This window comes from Opisthocomus hoazin, chromosome 10, assembly GCF_030867145.1.
Source record: "Opisthocomus hoazin isolate bOpiHoa1 chromosome 10, bOpiHoa1.hap1, whole genome shotgun sequence".
Classification (NCBI taxonomy): Eukaryota; Metazoa; Chordata; class Aves; order Opisthocomiformes; family Opisthocomidae; genus Opisthocomus; species Opisthocomus hoazin.
Window position 1 is genome coordinate 13628404 of NC_134423.1, and position 22508 is coordinate 13650911.

General features: G+C 41.5%; 1 protein-coding gene across 8 annotated transcripts in view; it reads left to right on the plus strand.

The window, feature by feature from the left end:
* The window catches only part of MYO9A (myosin IXA), a 192851-nt gene that overhangs the window by 119259 nt on the left and 51084 nt on the right, over positions 1-22508 (plus strand). For all 8 annotated transcript variants that reach the window (XM_075432172.1, XM_075432164.1, XM_075432167.1 and 5 more), the window contains 3 exons: positions 5154-5288; positions 20169-20290; positions 21664-21805. In XM_075432172.1, the coding sequence (XP_075288287.1) occupies positions 5154-5288; positions 20169-20290; positions 21664-21805 (399 nt within the window). The remainder of the gene's footprint in view (positions 1-5153; positions 5289-20168; positions 20291-21663; positions 21806-22508) is intronic.

A 22508-nucleotide genomic window follows, 5' to 3' on the forward strand; every position in this document is an offset into this window, starting at 1 on the left:
AATTCATTTAAATTACTGGCCAAGAAGAACATTCATAGTTCAATTCATGAAGAAGATTAATTTCTATTTAATCGACTAGTTGATTCTTGGCTATCTGACCTGAAACAGAGGAAGAATTACTGAACACGTAATGGCTTTAATGCACACCTGTTCATTATTTTTAGGTCCCAACTTCCAAATTTGAGTCCAATCACTGCCTCTCACTTTATTTAATAGACCATCATGTATATTGTGCTGATGTAGACTGGAGTAGTCCTTTTAGATTTAGCGGTGATGTTTTTGTGGGTTGGGGTGTTTTGAGGTTTTTTTACAGTATTGGCTTTGGAGTAGTGTAAAAAAATCAATTAAAATTCAAAACAGGTACAAATTTAGAAAATAATAAAAAATATTTTTCCCCAGAATTTGATGGAAACCTATTTATGATTGCCAAAACATGCCTCCATGGTGGAATGACATCAGCAATGTGTGTTTGGGGTGACATCAGTCAGCTCCAGCCATTGCTGTGTATTGGTGATTGGGGAATTGGAGAGCACGTAGCTTCAAGACTGTCATTTGCCAAAAGCCCTTAAAATTCATGCTCAGTGTTTAAATGTCACGGCTGTGACATTTTTAGAAAAGCATGAGGTCACTTTTTATGATCTCAACCAGAAAGTGATTCCTGACCCAGGGTTCGCCCAAATTTTAAAAATCCTTGAGACATACACTTTTGGTTACAGGAATTTTGCTGTAGATTTCATATACGAAGTAATAGAGTCGTCTGCTGCAGGCTTGTCCGTGCTGCGTACTTGTTAATTTTAAATATTAGTTTTGATAAAGGAACAACATTAACACATGAACTAGACTTGGCTAATTGAGGTCTATATTATACTACATCTTTGCATGATTTCCTTCTGGCACTTGTTCAAACTGTGAATTTGAAACTGAAGAGCTAGAAGATTTGTAAATGTAAAATTCCTTTGATTATTTTCTTTAAATATTGGACTTCAAACTTGATCTTAAAACCAGCCAGATGATATGCTTTTGTCAGACAGTTTAACAAAATAATTTCATTTACGCATACCTCAATGGAAATAATTTTTTTCACCTTGCTATAAGAAATGACTCTGTACTGGTAGATTTGTGCTTCTTTATAATGGAAAAACTGATATAACCCTTTTGCTTATGTACCATGAGATTTTTTTGGCCAGAAAGCAGAAAAATAGCTATAGAGTCCAAATTTCTTATTTTTGTAAATGTTACCAACTAACGGTGTGTTGACCTCTTTCTTTTGGGACCTCTGCGATGCTGCCTCCTGCAACAAAGGGCAAACAACCTGACTCTCACCGCAGAGCTCTGCCCTGATTTCTGTGGCATGAAACTCTGCAAAACAACTCACATCTAAAATTTGTATTCTGGAGGTGTTCAGGAGTTATCCGCATAGTCAGTGATGCGAGAAAAATGCTGGTTTTCCCCGTGTAGCAACCGTGGCAGAATTAACCATCCTCATCCTTGTACACACAGTTTGATACCTGCAGTGATTTTGTTAAATGCAGATTTTTTTTTTGAGTTCTGTGCTTTTTACCTCTCTGAACCTGTTTAATGTTGAGTGTCAGCAAAAACTTATAAAAAGACAACATAAACTTATAAAAAGACATCAAAATAAAATACTTTTAATAGGATTCTTTTATAACTGAAATAGCCATTTTTTTCTATATAACTGTTCTGTTTTGCTTTATAAATGTATTTACATACACGCATTAAAATCTATTTTCGCAGCAGATTCAACATAGTAAATTAATCAGCATTAAAAAAATGGGAGGGGTTTGTGCTCAGCTGTTTCCTATTAAATTATGTTGTGAGAGCTTGAAAATGCTCTTGAAAGTGTTCGCTCGTGACAGGGGTTAACCATGTCCACAGAGCATCAACATGGTGCTTATGAAAGCCAGTGTTGGTCATTCCATAAGAATTCTAGAAGTGTAAGTGTTTCATCTTCTAAGTCTTGTTTTTATGTAGCGCAAGAGAGATTTCTGTCTAGAGTAATTTTTGGGGAGCTCTTGAGTAGGGAGAAGCTTGCACAGCGGTGGGGTGATTGGGGTCGGGATTTGCTTACGAAGGGGTGATGTGAATGGAGCATCTGTGTCATGGAGGAGAAAAAGTCACTTTATCGCATTTCCATCATCACTTTTTCCATGTAAAATACAGACAAAATATGAGCCGCTAATTATACAAAGAGTTTAAGAAGAATTCTTACTGAAATCTATTTAAAAAAAGAAAGATGAAGCAGAAGATTTCTGCTTGTTAGGCTGTTGTTTAATGAATGTATCTGTGAACAAAAGAATTGCCATATTCGTTGGGACAAGCAGAAGATGGATACTTAAGCCTCAGGAAGCAGTGAGTGAGTTTGAATCCCTCCACCAGGCTCAGTCCTTGGTCCAGTGGCTTTCCGATTTCCATCTTCTGGTCAACTGGCTGCTTCTTTTGGGCATTTTGCCAAGTGATGCAAACTTCTGGGAAGCCAGCCAAGGACCTTCAGTCATGGCATGGGTGGGGGTGAGGAGATAAGAGTCTGGCCCTGGAATAGGGAAAAAAGCCTGAACAAAGGATAAAGTAGTGAAAGACCTCTTGTAAAAATGAGTTAAGAGTCTTATCATTGTTCTTATATGCTTTTTTTATTGTGTTTTCACTTGTTCCCATAGCTGAAGTCCAGATCATACAAAGCTTCAACTCACAAGCTGGGTGGCCACTCTGCCCACGGCAGCTCTGTCTGTTCCAGCTGTAGGTGGTTCCCTGGTCAGGAGTCAAGCACTGAAAGAATATTTTCCTCCCACGTTACGTGGTCTGTTGAAAACGGACAAACTGAAGCATAGAGAGGCTTGCAGATAGTCTGGTTTCTATTTCTGGCAGTGGCTAGCAGGAAGGTTCTTATGAAATCCAGAGTGCAGATAAGACCAAGAAAATGAAAACCAGGGTGTCTGGCAGCTCTCAGGTTCTTCTGAGGTGGAGGTGTTTCTCCTCACTGCTTGCGATTTGGTTCATTTGATCAGTGTTAATGCTTTTAGCTCGCTTAATATTTTTATTTAATTAACTGTAATGTGTGAACAGAACCAACGTAAGAGTGTGATGGCTTTGGTTAGACATGGAAGCTTACTTACCCCAGAGCACAGTTCGCTAATGAACTGCTGGTGGAGTGCTCTCTGCACGTCCTTCAAACACTTCACTCCTTTTCTGATGGCAACAGGCTTGCTAGATGGACGCAGCCTGAGTTTTATCTGCAACTAGTTATTAATTACTTGTTTAACAAAACAGTCATATATATGTTTCCATACAGTTTGGAAATCGCAACAGAAATTACACCTACTTAAGCTTGGTTTTCACACTGGGTCAGTGAGGTTTATCTGCTTGTTTACCCACCTCCCTCTTTCCCCATGTTTACCAAATTCATCCAACAAGTAGAGGCCTCAAGGTACTGGATTCTCAACTTTTGTGAAATCCAGCACATACGTGAAGGAGGAAGATCCACATTTCTACTCCTGTTAAGGGAAGGAGGGCTAGTCTGAGCCCAGGGAGTGACGGGTTGCACTTCCCTGCAGGCTGACATACACTGGCCAGGGTCCACTGCTGTCCCTTGCCTGGCTGGTTCAGGAGGAGAAGAGAGGGCCAGGAGGTTGCAAAGCAAGCCGTGAATTGACAGTGGTTTTGGCCTGATTTTGTCAACATAAAAAACCTTGGTGCACCCATGTCTTGACGACCATCTCAAGAGGTCATTGTAGCTTAGGGGAGAGACCAAACAGAATTCAGGCTCCTCAGTCTGGAGAAAGGCTGGGGTGGAATACAGTGGAGGTTTAAAAAAGAATCATCAAAATGGTGGAAAAAAGGCATTTTGGAACTGCAACTCACCGAGTCCTGCAATTTGTGTTATGGAGTACGGGTTTAGTAAAAGAAGACACTTCTCTATTGTGAACATCTAGAAGTTGGCCTGAGAGGCAGTGAGGGATCATAGTGTCTGAGGGTTAAACAAACAAAATTAGATGGGTACCTCTTTACACATCTCTTGTCCATGAACTAAAGGGAGCACAGAGGTCCCTCTCCCCACCCTTCATCCCAAAACCGTGGATGCTGGTAGAAAAGGGTGATGGACCGCAGAAGAGCCATGCTGACGGACCCAGGATGAGATGTCCTGCTGCCATGGTTGGAGGTGCTGTACTGGGAGGAGTGTTGGGCTGGTCCTGCAGAACATTTCTTGTGCCCTGGTGGCAGAGGTTGGGATGGCTGTGCTTGGCACACGGGGCCCTAGGACCACATCCTTGGGAAATGAGGCTTGGTCCCTTCACTGCTCAGAGAACTTCATTCAAGGCAAGCAATAACCAAGTCTTCAGAGGCCGCAGAAGTCAGGGAAAGCAGACTCTCGGGTCGTTAGGTTAGAAAGGAGCTTTTGCTTTTTTTGCTCAATGGTCTGTTGCCTGTGTTTTCAATTATGAGGGAACCTGACTCAGGGGATGGATTTGAGCCCTCCTGTTCAGCAGCATTACTATTTTTATGTTACTTTACATCCCCTTTGGTAAGGTGAGAGAGGTTCAACAATTCCAAAAATCAGTTTGACTGGTTTACACTTCTCAGCAGGAGACATTCATCTGATATGCAAGGTGGATATTTTATGTTCGATACTGTTTTATTTCTGACCAGACTTGTTTTCCTTCATTGCAATGGATTACTTCCATGGAAACCCCTGCTGTGCAGGTGTGTGTTCGGGAGGCTTGCAGCTGGAGCGTGTTTGCTTAGATGTGTTCACCTTGTAGGCATCTTTCTGTGGACTGTGTTCATGGTGTAAGCCTTTTTTCCCAACCCTACCCCAATTTTCCCTGAAAAGATAAAGACTGTTTTAGATCCAATAGAATAACTTAGAGCTGGGTTCAGTTTTATTTCAAAGAAACAATTCTAAAAGGACTCTTCTTTTAGAAAAAGGCCGTCTGTCCAGATATCTAACGTTACATGTTGTGTCTCTGACATAGGTGATGTCTTCCAGATGGCATAATACCAATAATTCCAGTAGAAATTAAGTCCTGCTATTAAGTATGTTTAATTCTGTTTGTATGCTTATGATTGTGTACTGCCTACAAATAATCCATTTACTTTATGTGATTTTATTTTAATCCACATTCTTACTTTTCTTGCAGACTTTATCCATTGGAGTACTCGATATTTTTGGGTTTGAAGACTATGAAAATAATAGTTTCGAACAATTCTGTATTAACTTTGCCAACGAGCGCTTGCAGCACTACTTTAACCAACACATCTTTAAGCTTGAACAGGTAGGTCTGGAAATACTTAATTACTCTCTGATGCCAGTGAGTGTTGACAGGAGTTTGTGGCACTGATAAAGTTCTTAAATTGCCCCTTTAATTCTTTTGTGTTAAGGGGTGTACACTGAATTATTCAAATTTAACTTTTAATTTACCATGTGACTTACTGCTACCTGTAAAATAAAATCCAGCCAGAGATTTGCTGGTTTTAAAGAAACGTTTTGGGATACAAGAATCCTCAAACATCATGAAGACCGTACCCATGGCTCTTTTGCCTGCTTAATATATGCTCAGAGAGCTCATCCATGAGCAATTCCTTTCTTGCTTTTGCCTTGACTTGCTGCTGTGTCATTTAATATTGCATAAAAGGTTTTTTTCGGCACCAGTTGAAAATGCCACCCCAATCTTCTGGTGTTTTTTTTGCTTTCCAGTGTTAATTTGTGGGGAGGGAGGGAAACGTCACTCATGTCCTGCAAGGTCAGGCTTGAGATGCTGACAACCTCCAATAGCCATGGCAGATTAGGAAAGGCTGAACTTGAAGCTTTGCTTTAGGTTTGTTAAGACTGCGTGTTGCTTTCCAGCCTCAGATTAATGTGGTGTAAGAGAGATAACAAAAATACAAGCTATGATTTAGCAGGTAATATATATGGCAAGATGGCATAGTCTCTTAATTAGGATGAGAGGCGGTTTCTCCAAACATTATTTGTTATCTAACAACAAGACAGACAAGAAAACTGCTGAAGTATCGGTTGTTTCGTGGATGCACAAGATATAATTGGGCTGTATAATACAGTAAATATGTCATAGACCTTCAAAATGCCTTTTTTAAAAAATGCCAGCCCACGTGCCCTCCCTGCAGATGACATTCTTCTTTGGGTGAGGTCAAGGGAAATCGTCCTTATCATTAGTTTCAGTAGAGCTAGTATTTGATGAGCTGTGCCTGCAGCCCGAGTCCAGCTGAGACCAAAGAATTAAACCAGCCCTTCCCAGAAACCCTGATAGTTTCACAATGGGCCTTTACAGTGTTATGAGAGATATGAAAAGGCAGAAAGAGACTGAATATGAGGATGGTCGAAAATAAGCAATATAGCCCTGAGTGGATCATTTGGGGGATTTTATTTCAGTTTTACAACTGGTCTTTGTATGCTGATGCACCCTGCTCAATAGATGCTCTAAGAATTTAGTGGGAAAACCTGTCTGCATTTCTAGGAACAGGTCTGTTTTACCATTATCCACCATAAACCAGCCAACTTAAAAGACTATTGCAAAGCCAATATTGCTATTTTTTTCTATAAAGGTAACTGATATACTTTCTAGAAGAGACTTGGGGAGGGAGGGCCCTTTCTGAAAGCTGGAGATAGACGATACTTCGGTGAGGTGGGATTTTAGGGCACTTGGGGTTTCGGCAGCCTCCTCTGGCTTTGCAGGAGCGAGCCGAGGTGCCGGCATCCATAAGGGAATTCCCATGCTTGGGCTGGGGTTTCTTAGTAGATCAGTGCTCTTCCCTGAGCCCCGGGTATATGCAGAGCTCCTGATTGCAGCAATCTGTAATTCTCCTTGGACTGGCTTATAACCAGTGACCTAATTAGCTTTCTCTTATAAATCTGTCAAGCACATGAAGTCATTAAAGTCCCTGTTTGGTGTATGGATGAGAGGAGCGGTTGCAGAGGCGTCTGATTGCAAAGGGCTTGTTCCAGTTCCTAATGCCGGAGCACGTCATCCATCTAAAGCTGGAGCCGCTGCAAGCTCTGCTGATGGAAAATACGGTCCTCTCTACATAGTTTGCTTTCTGTAAATACAAATTAGCTGTACAGCTGCCTGAGCACTAATTGTTGGGTGAATTATTTGTATAGTTTAATCATTTACTTTTCCTCTTCTTGGAGTTACGTGCTGCATGTGGACGAGTGGATTTGATGGAAGGAAAACTGATGATACGTATTCAGATTGTGGGACTTCAGAATATCCTTCCTTCCTAGCTGGCCCAAAGATTAACCTGCTTTTAATGATAGTTGCCAGTCTATGGATGAAGACTAGGTAGTTAACACTGTATTTCAAAATGGCAAAATTGTTGTATTACTTTGAACTGTGAATTTATCTGAGATATTTGTGTCCTTACAAGGGTTTATTTGAGGTCTTGATGGCTGAAAAATAAGTGGGGTTACTGGTGGTGGCTACCTGAAGTGGAGGGGTCCTCCTCTGCATCCAGAGATAGGCTTCTTGTATCTCCAAAGCTTGCAGGAGGCTGAAGACAGATTGCTGAGATATTTGGACACTTCTGCTAAAAAAAGTTACAAATTTAAGTATTCACTAAGGATTTTTCTTAAAATCATGATAGAATTTGTGTGCAAGAAGGGTTTGTAGCCATGATGTAACTGTTGCTGTGGCATGCTGCTGATGTTATGGAAACCAAAATACCTACCACAAAGTCATCTAACAGAAGCGTGGGATTATTTTAACCATTATTTTCTTTTTTTTTTCGTGGTGAAATCTAATACAATGCACTTTGCGAATCCTTTTTTAAACCTTCTGTCTGAAGACAACGCTATTTCCAGTGTTTTGCAAACAACCGGCCAAGGCATCCTCCAGCAGTCTGGCTTCAGCCTGATGCCTCCTATAAATACAGCTGCCGCCACGCTGCGTACCGAGAGTCTGCAGAGATCTCTGCAATAGCAACCTCCTCCCTTTGAGCCAACTGTGAGAGTAAGGAGAACGCGTCTCTGCCTGCTGTTTATAGTAAAATACGAGAAAGCAAAAAATGGTACATGTTAGATTTCTGCCTTGGATAAAGACAGTTCCTGATGTTTCTCTACCACTTTTTTTTTTTTAAACCTGCTCTTCTGGATTGCTAAGGAAAATTTAGTGATGATTTGTGATGTGTGGGGATATGCTTTAGCAGAGGATGGAAGAGTACAACAGACACAAACTCTAACCCGGTGGTAAAGCCCAGGCTCATAAATCCCGGTCTGTATAGGCAAACTCTCGGGTTTGGACCCATGTCGATCTATTGATTGGTCTAGAAAGACTGCTATTGCAGGAATCGTAAATTAAATACAGCCTGCCTCATCATGTAGCAAGAGTGTTTTTTCTCCTCCCCATGTTTCTCACAGGTCTATGGGGTGGAGTTTGGATGAGGGGCTGTAGCTGGTGGCTGCAACCCCTGCCTATGCGGCGCTTGCTCTGGGTGGCAGGAGGATGAAGTGTCCTTCACCAAGCTCCATGTGATGTGCAGATGTGTTTAGCTCTTCTGTGCAGCGTGGTTTCATCCCTGCCTCGGGCTGGTGACTTCAGGCGAGACATCCCCGTAGCGCTCAGACTCGTTAGGTGCAATCAGAGCATCGCACCTCAACGGTGGTTCTCTGTTCCCCGGCTCTGCTCCATCCCCATGCCCTCCTCAAGTGGCCTCCTCTGCAGAGCAGATAAGCACGGTGCTGCTGCGACATTCAGATAACACCCAGGTGCTTCTGGGAGAGGAAAATATAATTTCTGCATTGCAGGCTGTCTTTTTTTTTTTTTCAATTTAGGGCATTGCATGAAATAATTTCTGTGTATGAAGATGTAGTTTGGAGATCACCACTAGCATAACACCCATGATGTGGTTTCCTCCAAGTTTCCAGATCTTTGGCAGTTTGAAGGCCAGGAAGACAAGCTTTTATTTCTTTATGTATCCCATCCTCCAAGCTTTGTCATCTTTGACCTCACCGACCTTCCCCCATCCCTGCTCATGCTCATCTGGCGTTTGGCTTTTCAGTTACTCCCACCTCACCCTCCTTTCCCTATTTTCAGCTGTTGCTTTGCAGATATTGAGAAGTCATCCCCTAGCTTTCCATCCCACAGGCATTGCTGTTAAAAGCTCCTTTCTACCCCATTTTCTACTGTTTGTTTACCCACCAAACCTCAATTTTGAGGACATCCTTTTATTATTTAAAAAAATTGATACATAACAAAGTTGAGACTGAAAAAAAAATACTATTTGGAGCACAATCAAGCTCAGGTGTTGAGCAAAGTCTGTTTTCTGGCATGGTCTTTGGTGACCTTGATGTCTCAGCCAGAAAACCTCAGCCTGCTCAGACAGAAAAACTTAATTTCATAAAGAGAACGTGTTCTATGAAGTGTTTGCTCAGCCATCCAAAGCTCCATAAATATTTAGGGAGGTCTGTAGGTTTTGCTGTTCCTGGTGTAATAGATGGAGAAATCTGACAGTCTGGACTAGATCATGAACTTTATAACAACTCATTCATCACAGTGGGAGTGAATTAATTTAAAAAAGCATCAGTTTGTCACAGGACACAGTGATAGGTGGTTTATTCAGTCCTTGAAATGGCTGTGATGCCTGCGATATTTTAAAGCATCTTGGATATGCAGAGTTTCTCAGACTGTGCTGCTCTGTTTCCTAGCAAGCCTTCCACATCATTTAGAGAAAACAAAAAATGAAAATTTAAAATAAATTTAAAATAAATAAACTTAAAAAAAATAAATGTTAAAAATAAATTATGAAAAAGGGTCGTCCTGCTACTGCTTCCAGCACTTTATCCCTTTCTTCCAGTAACGGGGTTTTTTTGTATCTCATCATTCTGGTTAGGCATGAAGGCCTCTTTGTCGCCTCTGAAGACAAAAGCCAACCATCAGAAGTCAACCATTGAGCACTGGGGGGCTTGGTTCAAATTTCTGTTTTCGTTGGAGATGGGAGAGCGGGTGTTCTCTGAAAAATGCTGCTGTCAGCTGTGTGCCATATGACAGGCAGAGAAATAACAAGCTGCACCAGTTATTGATTTATTATATGGCTATATGCCATTGTATGTAACTCATATTTTTTTTAAAAAAAGTATGCTTAGAGTACATAACTCGTATTTTAAAAAAATTATTGCTTAGAGTTGTTTAAACATTATCTTTAGGATAGAAACATTTCAGATTACAAGACTGAAATAAAACACGGTTCTGGTTGTCATCAGTCCCCCAAAGTGTTGGCTTTGGTCCTTCCCCTCCATGGTCACTGCATCGCTGGGGCTGGGTCAGAGGGGGCTTCGTTTGCCACCCCTTTGTTCCTGGGTTTCTCCAGATGGTAAACGTTCATGTATAACATGTATAACATCATAATGTATTATATTATGTATATATTATATAATATCCTAGTATAGTTTGAGTTGGAAGGGACCTTAAAGATCATGTAGTTCCAACCCCCTGCCATATATAATATATAAAATATAATATATAATTTCTACTATGTAATATATAAACCCCCAGCAGTAGTATTGTTAAATCTGTATAGCACCATCCTAGGTAGGCAAATTAGAAAGCGTGCTTAAAACATCATTAGAAAATACTCTAGAAAGCCTTCCTGGTGTGATGTGCTGGTGACTCAAAGGTTATCTTCATCTTTTCTATGTTGTATTTAGCTATCCATAAGAAACATGTTTGGGTTGCTTTGGGGTTTTTTATTTGATTCCCTGATCCTTACTTAAAGCCTGGTGCAGAGAAGTGCTGTATCTGTGAAGCCCAGCTTTTGTGAAAATATCGTAATTGTGATTGACACCGTAAAACTCTTGAGATAAATGCGTGGAGAGCTCTTACTGGCAGGGTGAGTAGTGTATGATTTTAAGGTTCAAGCTCATGTTTTGCCTAGGTGAAAGAGTGAGGAAAACAGAATTTATTTGGGAAATGGACAACAGAAGGTCCAAGCTGCTTTTTTAAATAATTATTATTATTAAAAACAAACACAATTGTGCTAGAGAATACTTATTTGGGCAAAAAGCTGATGAGATGAGCAGGCAGGTTCAACATGTGGTTGTCACCACTTCATACTGCGCGTGGCTTTTGACCGGCGGGTTTGATACAGTCCTTTCCTTAATGACATACGGGCTTGGAGGTGATTTGTGCTGCACATGATCTGAAGAGGGTTTGGTGTTCCTGCATCTGTTGGAAACGTGGCTGTCGGGGAGGAGGAGTGTGATTGTCGTGATCCCTTCTGCTCGTCATCTGCATGCGAAGATCTTGCAATAGTGACCTAGGAACATGGGCTGCTTTAAAAATCAGGTGTCTTGTAGTGAGCAAAAAGAAAGGTTGTATTGATAGAAATTATCTCAGTGCTGTGCCCGTGTCTTGGTGTTTGCTGATGTTTTTTGTGAGCCAAGTAAGCTTAGGGGGAATGGCACCGGGTATCCCATGCAGCATCCCGCAGCGTTCCAGTGCATCCCTGGGCTCTGCTTGCAGCAGTGCTGTGTCCTGTCCAAACCGCCTTGGTTCCCCCACTCAAATCCCCACTTCCATCCCTCATCCCACACTCCTTGCTGGAGCTCCCCAAGTTGCAGATGCCATTATCCCTTTTCCAAGCCATCATCATCTCTTGAGCCTTTTTTTCCTCTTCTCTGAGCTGGTTCCTTGACTTTTTCTGGTTAGATTCTCTTTTCTGCTGATTGTGGCTCCTACTCAATTATATTGGTTAAATATGTGTGGGTATGGACTGTGCCAGGGGACAGTCCTGTCCCCCTAACCCAGCCAGAGCTGTGCACCTTGGGGCCGGGTTTTTCCTGGGAACGCCAAACCTGACTTTCCTCTGGGACCTGCTCCTGAGATGCAATCCAATACAGGTATGTTTATTTATTGGCAAATTATAGATGTGTACTTAATGTTATGTACGTTATGAAGCCCCCTCCAAAATAGAAACCAAAAAAGAATGAGACGAAGATGAAATAAACACCAATTTTTATTTACTAAGGGTACAAAAAGTATTTTCTTCCCGCACCCCAGTGCACACTTTGCTTTGGAGAGCACAAGGTATGCTCTACGGTGATCTAGGATGCTTCTATACTGGTCTCTTAGGGCCAAGCCCTGGGTCATAGACCAGAATTAGTCATGGGGAAATTCGTGTACATCCTCTATACCTTTGAGCTAAATTAGGCAACGACATAATGATATGTCTGGTTATTTCCCAAAAAAAGCAGTACTTGTGAACAACAGCTTTTCATTAAAAATGAAAAACCTTGATGCATGTTGGTGGATTTTCATCGCACAGCGTTGTGCAGTATGAGCTCCTTTCTTAAGCAAGAAGATGAGCAAGAAACCTCTAAAAGCCTCTAAAGTACTTCAACCCACCCGAAAAAATGCTATACTGAGGCAGAACTGGATGGTCTATCCTGACCGCAGCTCTTCCACTCGTTACATGCAAAATTCCTGCTTGGACAGTTGGTTTGGCACGGTGACAAGGTTTTGTTAGGGGCAGCACAAGACAACTATATATATGTGTGTGTATATATATGTAATAGGGAGTACTGTGAGTCCACTGTAAGTGTGAAGGAGTGAGGGGGGAATCGGGAGCAAGTGTATTTACTGACACAAGTTTGTAATGGGGACTGGAAGGGGAAGAAGAGCTTTAGCCTGGAGGACCAGTCTGGTGTTGACCATGACCACTGTGGAGGTCCCCTTCATATTCCTAAGCCTGGTACATCTTGCAAGGACTGCATTGCGAGATATGTATATATATATATATATATATATATATTTCTTTTCCTCTTTAATTTAGATAGCAAGAAATTAATCTGCCATCAGATCATGCAGCATCTTTAGGCTCGTGCTTCTCCTGGCTGTTGTAAGAGCAGGTTGGGAAGAAGGATGCTCCCGCAAAGGGAGCGAATGGGATGGTGGCAAGGTGTGGTTTGCCAGCTGAATCATGCAAAACCAATTTTCCCCATTTTGAGAGCAGAATATGACTGAAACCCAGGTTTTCATGACTGAAGCCTGCTGTTGCCAGTGAAGCATAGGGAGCCGATTTGAGCTCAGAGATGGATGCTGCAGAGCCGGCATAGCTCGGCCGCATGCACGAAACCCTGGGCAAACCTGTTATTTTAAAACACTTTCTCTAATGATGGACAATTCAAATTACAATAAATTAAAATCTCAGCCTGCATATGTAAAGCAGACAGGAGGTTGTCAGTGGGTGAAGGATCAGCTGAAAATAACGCCAAACTCACTTGCCGTTTGTTAAGGAGCCACTGAAATGGTCACCTCGAAGGAAAAGACCATCTCAAGGAGAATCTTTGCTTCAAAGCTGTCTGCCAACGCTCTGTAAGTGGTTTGCAACTTAAAACAGGGGAATGCTGGTTATCAGGACCCCTGCATTGCTAGACGGTGTCATAGAGCAGCTTATAAACATCTTTAGAGCTTACGTATTTATAGAGTATGTGGATGCATATTTACATATACTGTGTCTATGTGTGCATATTAAAAAATACGTGTATATATATAAAAAAATGTATACGGCTGCGTGTATAAATTCCTTTTCTACTTAAATAGAGAACAAACATAAAAATCCCATTTCATAAATGAAAGCACCGGCATTGTCAGCCTTGGCATCCTCTTCTGGGGGGATGTTGGGAACTCGAGGCATGCATGTCGTCTGCAGCATATCAGCGCTGGCACAAAACCAGACGTCGGTCTTGTTCATTCGGGAACTCTCTAATAATAAAGTTTTCCCATCTCAGGGATTTATCATATTGAGCTCACTTAAATTATCATATTATGCCGGAAGGATTCTGCTGGGGCTGGTTCTCAATGCCCAGCCGCTTTTGCTGAATGAGCAATTAATCCTTCTCGGGAAGGATTAATTCCGGGGTGGAATCTCGTGGATGGAGAGATTTCCTCATGCCTTGCTGCTGTTTCCAGCCTTGGAAAAGCTTTCGCAAGCTCCCCAAGATGGATTTTAGGATATATAGGTATACGGACCTATCCAGAAGAGAGCTTTTACAAGGTTTAGCACCTTCAGTTTATCGTACAACAATGACCTGGTTTAATGTAATTTTTAAAACATTAAATATTATGTTCTTTCCCAGAAGGTTTTCAATATAGTTTGCAAAATATGGCTTCATTTCTAATTTTTGAACTGAGCTTTTTGAGACATTATTCATATCTCGTCCGTCAGCATCTGCAAGGCTGATGGTACCTTGTTACTGGGTAAGCAATAAAGAGAGAAACATTTTATTTGCTTGGGTGTAGTGGCTCTAAGCTTCTATTTGCAAAGGTTTATATTCTGGTGGGATGTTTAACTGATTCACAATATTTATTTTAAGATTATTCTAAACTGAGGAAGTCGGCTAGGAATCGAGAGAGACGTGGAAGGTGGTTTAATTCCTAGTTTCTCACTTTGCAAACACTGCCTGGAGCTGAAGCACACGATGTTAGAGCCAAGAAGAGAGGAATTTCACACCCTTCTGTTTAGTCGTGAATTTTTAGGCAAAGTATATTTGTTTAGATATCTGCTTATTGATCTCATCAGAGCATATGGCTCTGGATTACGCAAGGTGTTATGATGGGAACATGATGGGAAGCATTCGCATGTGGAGCTACGCTGGAAAAAGGGATTTTTGAGTTGATTTCCCACTTTATTTTGAGAATTTTCATTGTGTAAACAAGCTTTTCTTATGCCTTGGTAATGAGAGGCTCATGGAGACAAACTCTTGGGGCTTATCTAGCTCTGCCTGGGGGGAGGTGAATAAGCTGGTCTGGGTTTTCCTCCGCTCTTGTGATTTACTCAAGCATTTCTGAAGCAGGGATTGCCATGCTTTTGGGAAACAGAAAATGCCATATTTCCCTTGCACGCGTTTCCGTGCAAATAATTAATCATTTTGTCTTACGTTTTCTTCTTAATGTACTTTAATTTCATAGCTGGACTTGATAAAAGCTGAAACAGCACTGCATGCTATGTTTTACCCCTCTTTTTACCATCAGCCTTGCCCCATCACCAGGAAAGAGGCGAGAGCATCATCCCTTTCTTTGGGTTTCATATGTTATTTTTTGGGACTGCTTCCCTGTATAAGATGTCTGCCTCCTGGGTGCTGAAGGAGATATTTTCATGGCTCTTGGCTTGCAGGCTGTGTGGATGGATTCCCAGCAGTCTCCAGACCTCTTTCAATCATGGTAAATTTTTACCTTTGATATTCTGTGACAGGGCAACAGATTTTGTGTATCGTGGAAAAACCCACACCTTTTTATTCAGGCCTGATTTTTCACTGCCTTTTGATGTGAATTTACTAATCGTTCAGTTTTGTGCTGTAAGACAGGTGGGAAATTATTATGGTTTTTATTTTGTACTTTTGTCACATCTCTCCTCTTTCATTTCTTCTCTGGGTTTCCCCTTCTCTTAAGTTTTTCAAGCTTCTGATCACTCCCTCCAACCATCTCTTAATTTTGTTGTATGATTTTGGGGAGCAATAGCCCCCAGTGAGCATGATACTGTAGATAAGTGTGAGCTTAAAAGTCGTATTTGATGCTTTCTCCTCTAATTATACTTGTTAGCATTTTGTTTTATTTACTGTTGACCATGGCTGGATATGGAGTAATTCTTAATAGAGCACGTGTGGATGTGTAGAGATGTTTTCCAGCACCTTCAAGATGCTGTTGGGCTCATGGGTATTTTCTCCTACTCAGGATATATAAACCTTTAATTCTGCTGTGGATTAAAGCACCTTTCTATTTGGCTTACCATTGAAATAAAGTCCTGATAACAGAACTGACCCAACGCTCCTGTAAAGATAAGGGGACTTGTTTCTCTACACGTTCAACTATAAAATTACAGATGTTTTCTGTTCCTAGCAGTAGGGTTTCCATTAAGCCTTGCATCCCAGTTGGGAAGGTTTTCCCGATGCTCAGCTCGTGTATTTTAATCTTAATTCATTATTCTGTGTGGAATAAGCAGGGCTTGTACTCTGGGGTCAGTTGTAGGCAGGCAGGGTTTCTCGTTAGTAGTGCTTACCTACCTCTTTACTAGAGTTCCTTCAATTTTCATATATAATGACGCTGGATATTCTGTCACGTTCGGTTTATTTGGTACCCCAAATTTTACATGCTGAGAGGCCTCAGATAATGCCCTGTGATATTCAGTAAAGATTTATGCTCATATTCTGAGTATATGCATTTCAAAGGCTAGAACTGCATTTTATATCTCTTTTTATTTTTTATGTTTGAACATCACAAATTGTGTTTTATTCAGATTAGTCTGAGCATTTTAAGCTCTATAAAGCATCCCTTTCAAACAAGAAAAACTCAGACTAATTCTGCTTTTTCTTATGAGCCACCTCCCTGCTTAGCCACGTCTTTCTGAATACCAAATGCAGTAATGAAGTACAGATGTATACGGGATTTTTCCCCTCAAGAGAGGTGGGATGAAGCCACTAACCCCTTTCTCTCCTGAGCTTCAGCTGAGTCAGAGAGGCCCAATCGCATTATGCAATGCTGCTGACCTGGCTGCTGCAGCAAGGGTGCCAATGCAGCTACGGCAACGCAACCCTGCTCTGATTTGGGTGACGGCATTGAAAAAGTGATTGCACTCACGCCAGCAGAATGAGTCCCTTTGGTGACATACGGTGCCAATGTTAACGTCCTGCAAACGTCATTGTGGTCAGGGCAGCAGAATTACTTCTAAATGCACAACTGGGAAGCGTTAATCTACTCGTGGTGGCTATACGGTTCTCCTGGAGAGCAATCAGTAGCATCTCACCCAGTGATTAAATGAAAATACAGAGCTGCTGGACTCTAAAAACAGAATGAATGTCTTTTTTTTTTGGTTCTTTACTCAATTCCTTTTGCTGAGTTTGGGAGCTCTGTGCTCTCCTCTACAGCAAGCTTGCTTCACTTCACCTGCCAGAAGACCAGATTTCAGCTGTCCAGGGATGGGAGGAGTGAATCTGTACATTTTTTGGGGAGTAAGGGTGCCAAAAATAGGACTCTATGGACGTTACTGCACTAGGAACTTTTGCAGATAATGTCAGCGGATTGGTTCTTGATGTAAAGACGGTGTTCTAGGAACAGGACATTTGAATTTGCCCCTAAACGTAATTTGGTTTGAAATCAAGGTATAAATTTAAACTGATTTTTAATTAACCTCCAGTTTGAGGGTTTTTTGTTTGAATGGGCTGTAAGTGTTTCATATTGTCTTTGTTTTGACCGTATGTTTGTTAAATGAAAATCTCATGCTGTTTGGATCTAATTCCTCAGTATTCAAGTGCTCTGAGAGGACCCTGCATCCATCCAAGGATGGCAGAGGCTTTCTTTGTTGTACAGTGAAGTGAAGGAATATTTGGAGGTAACTTTTAAAGATATCTCCAGAATTCTGCAGGACGGTTGTTACAAGATGAATATAGAAATCATATAAAAGCTTAATAACTGAAACTTAATTGAGTAAGTTTAACCTATACATATGGACAGCAATGATATTACCCTAAAGCTGCTGGCTTTATGTGGACAATTTGCATGGTGCTCTGCAGACCAGCAAACACCCAAGGAGTTATATTGGTCAATCACATAGTTACAGTTATTTCATGGTCATAGTTATTTCTCCTGGGCTGTGATTCTGAAGGTAACCAAACCAATAACTGGAAAAATGCTAGGAAAAAAGAAATTACGGGAATTTTTTTTCCATTTAAGCTTTGGAGCAATTGCTCTGGCATAGTTCCTGGTGCTGCGTACGCGCATATCTTGAAATGAGAGCATGTGTCTGAGTTATTGTGGAAAAGGTTATTAGCTGAGGAATTTAATCCCTCTTTGTATTTGGCCAGTGCAGCCAAACTGGGGATGGAAGGGAGGGAGCAATGGACAGACAGATGTGGGGAACAACCCTAGAGCCTGGGAGAGAATGTTTCTGACCCAGCCCAGAGGAAAAAGAAGAGCAGAGGAAGGAAAATTAGCCGGAATCCCGCAGCTGAAGAAAATGAGGCCAGGAGGTACGTGATGACCAACCTCAGGTCATGCGCCGTCTGTTGCAGAGCTGAAGATGAGCCTAAAGAAGTAGAGACCTGGAACTGAGTGGCCTTTCATGGTCATTTAGTGAAGTATATTTAAAAAAACCCAGCTGGCATTGCTAATTAGTTATTTTGCACCAGTTTATGGAGTAGTAGAAAATTTTTACTGTGGTCATAAGAGTTTGAGCGATGTTTGCTGTGCAGCTGCCACATGTCCCACGTGGAGCTGTGGATGTCTAGAGGGCTGCTAGAGCAGAGTGGTGTGTGCCCGGTTTAGATGTATGGAAACTTACAACTACACGTAACTGAGGAGGGGGAAATCATGTAAAGCCCCCATACAAGTAGTTCAAAAACCAGTCATGCTAATAAATAGGTAAGCCAAGTAACATGCAGCAGCCACCCATCACCACTAAAATAAGGCTCTTCTTTTATCATCATGGCAAGGTTTATTGCTCTCCGGGTGCTCAGGTCCAGTCCTGAGCGAGTGAAGCTGGGACTAATGGACCCTGCATCTGACTAAGCGACTGTCAGAAGCAGGCAGTTGATAAATGGTGCCGACTCCCATTACTGCTGCACGCATCGCCATCCCTCTCTCTTAAATCACTCAAGAGAAGCTTATGCTTCCTCAAGAAATATGCAGTCTTCTACAGTTGACTGGATTGCTGTACAGAAGCTTTTTTCCTGACTTACACTGAAAATGCAATGGGTCTTAGTCAAATAGATGATTTTTAAATGCCTGTAGGTTAGCAGGGACTTGTGAATGTCATTCTGCATGCCTGCTGTGTCCTGCTTGCTCGGCAGGAACTTAGGCGAAAACTAAAAAAGTCCAGAGAAAAGATAAAATTCATAATGCGGAGTCATTCCTTATTTCAGGATTCTTTTTTTTTCCAATGGCATGTGTTATGTTTTGAAACCAAAAGGCTTTAGGCGCACTAAAAACTCCTCCTATGCCTACACATGTATGCACACAGTATGTATCGGTGTAACGGTATAGGATGTCTCAAACACTGACTTGAGGACCTTGTAGTTTTTAAGGAAAAATTTCCTTGTGAGATGTGTCAAAGCACTTCAGGTTCTTTAATTCTAAAAATAATATATGTAGAGTTCATGTTCATTTTGGATGAGGATACACTGGAGAGTTGGAAGAACACTTCCTTTTGCTTGTATTAAAAATAAAAGCAGAAGCAGCAATAAAAATTAATTGGATTGTTGTAAAGGTGCATCATATTAGTGCAATTTTGAGGACTTTTTTCCTCTGACATCAATATGTCTTACAATAGAGAAGTAAAAACGCAGCTTGGACGGGTAGGACTTTTTCCAGCACATGGAGTAATGTGCACTTCCAATATCGCTGTTTCAAGAGTGAGTCATAAGTCTTAGAGGCATGTGAGAAAAAGTATGATTTTTACGCTCTGCTTTCTTCCAGCTGCCGTAAAATAATATCTGCAGAAGACTTCTTAAAGTAATCCAGTTGAAAGTTTATCTCAGAGGAGATAACCTTTATAAAAGAGCAATGATCAGAATGGTTTTCATGGAAAATAAATAGCTTTTCTTCCCCAGTGTGAATCTGGGGACAGATCCTCACTTTTACTGTAGAGAGTCGTGGCTATGCTGGTCTTGGCGTGGTGGTTTCTGTTAGCTGGAAGTCTCTTCGTTAGCCTTTATAGCACCAGCTGTTAATATTGTGAGATATAGAAGAGTCCAGTGAAGCAGGAAAGGGAGTTATACTCCTTTTTCTGTGTAATTAAATGGATATGTTGTACCACAGTTTTCTTCTAGCAACTAAATACTAAATATTAGTTGATACAAATAGATCGTATAATGCTTTAACAGCAAGCCAGAAAAAGGAAGGCAAGAAACAATGATGCATAGCACGCCGTGCATCCTCAGGAGCCATGGGCTGCCATACAGCGAACCTATGTGTGAGCAAAAGTCATCTGGTGCACCTGAAATTGTAAAATGCTGTGTGGTTCCCTGTGGTTTAAGTTGTACAAGTAGTTCTTCATCATTTTCTTTTGCATCAAAAAAAATATCGGCATATTAGCAGAAGAGATGTTCATTTTGGTAAATGCTGCATCAGTTTCCATGCAACCCTTTGAATTTCACTATTTTTTTTTTTTTGCTTGCACACAATATCATTTTAATACCTGTGGGGTTTTTTTAGGAGGAATATAGAGCAGAAGGAATTAGCTGGCACAACATCGACTACATAGACAACTCTGGCTGCATCAACCTGATCAGCAAGAAGCCGACGGGCCTGCTCCATCTGCTGGATGAGGAAAGCAAGTGAGTAGGAAACTGCTGGGTTTGCTAATGATATTTGGTTTTTTTACTTAAAAAGTGTTTATCCTGAAGTCTTACCTCTTGTGATTCATCCTAGAAAGATGTTAATAGCTTGCTGGACTAATTTATCTTATGTCTCTACTTTTGTTTCCGAGGTGGTAACTCAAACAGTGGAGAATCAGCAAGCTAAGCAAAAAGCCTTCACAAATAATAATTAAAACTTTGTTTCAAGAATTTCTTCCATTAAAGGGAAGGGCAAAGGTTTTCTCTGCTTCTCTCCTCGTTTCTCTCCCTGTCTCTTGTGATGTAACGACGTGAAGACGCTTGAAGTTGAGCCGAGTGAAGGGAGAACCCAAGCGCATGAGTTAAAGCAGGTTGTGCGGGTGCTGTTACTGAGATATAAGGCGGATTTGTCAATTTACTTTTAAAAACTTAAGCCAGAGTGAACTGAGGGCACCTGTACATAGGGGCTGTGCTTCTACAGCTTCATGGGCATCAGGGGTGCAGCTCAGATTTGCATCCTTGGTTGTCTCTGTAGAAGTTACCAGATGAGCGTGTGGCTTCTGGGTCTGCCTTTGGGTGGAAACTTCTGAGCGTAAGGGAGCTCCCATTGGATGCACGTGCCAGTTTTCCCCATGTGAAGGGCAGGGAAAGGCCTGGTGGATTTGCTGGCATCACCTCATATCCACATGGCTCCACTCCAGGGCACAAGCTCTCCTCCCACATTTGCTTGCAGGTTTCTCCTCCATTTCTTGTCTCGTTGACCAGACACACAGCAGTAATGCTGTCCCAGTGATACTGTGCCAGGCTAAAACAGCTTAAATTAGGTAAAGTTGTGAAATATATCGCCCAGTTGCAGATTTACATGGAGTTTGAGAATGGAGGATTGACGTGCTTTTGCCAAGAGGTTTTGCTTAAGGTCTGTCCTTTTTCTTCCCCTCCCCTGTGCCAGGATCACTCAAGTAACTCCTGAAACTGAGGTGAGATTCGTAGCTAAAACAGCGTGGTATTTCCTAGGTGTAGGAGCAGTCTCAGCCTCAAAACTGTCGACAGAAACATGAGGTTTCAGATAAATGCAGCTACCTTGACTAATTTCTATAGGCATACAGTATGCCACAATAAAAATACACCTATTTGTGCAGTTATAACTGATTTCAGACCGTTACTAAATCAGTAGAGAGTTCTTTGGATGACAGATATACCTGGTATTTGTGTATAACCACATGAGAGCATACGAAATAGCATTCGCTTAGTATCTGCAGGCACAGAAGTGGAAGCTCAGAATATGTCTATTTTCCTATTTGTGGTCAAGAAAGAAGTGTAAAAGCTTTTTTGTTTGATTTACGGCTGTATTCTTTTTGATTCTTTCCACTCAGTTTTCCTCAAGCCACAAACCAGACGCTGCTGGACAAGTTGAAGCGTCAACACGAAGGGAACTCCTACATTGAATTTCCAGCAGTCATGGAGCCGGCTTTCATCATCAAACACTACGCGGGCAAAGTGAAGTATGGAGTGAAGGTCTGTCACCCAGCTGTTCGCCAGCAGTTGTTTTCACTGAAATTATCTAGCTGTCATGGGGAAGGGGAGCTCCAAAGGCTCCACAGAGACGTTTTGGAGAGAATTTGGCTAGACAAGAGATGCAAGGGTCAGGAGAGAAGCGTTTGGTGAAAAACCTGGCTGAAATGAGAAGGCGGTGGGGATTGTGTCTTCCTGTTCTCCATATTGCAAGCTCTGCTTGTTGGCATTTTGCGCGATAATTTAAGGCTGTCCACTGAGGTTAATGCTACGTCCCAGTGATGGCTTGAAACTGGGTATTTGGAAGTCTTTCTGGGCTTGGTTTGTGTAGAAAACCCAATGTTTTTTTCATCATTTAGCTATTTGTTTAATACAGGTTACATGAGCGTAGGTCTCAGCATCTCACTGGTGCAGGTACTTTTTAAAATCCGCTGCAAATGATTTCAGAGTTGACCCTATTTCTATTCATGCCAATTATTAGCAGAAGCAGTTCTGGTGAGCCTGTATGAGAAACAGCCGCGGGATCTATCACTGCAAATCTGTAATTGTGTTTCTGATGCAACAAATGCCCATGACAAACTTAAGCACCAGCTTGGAGATGCTTGAGAGAGCAGTGCTTTGGGATAAAACATTGATCTTCTGAACGTAAAGAGGTGTCTAATTTAGGGGCAGAAAAGGTGGATAGGATTCAATAGTTGTGATGTCC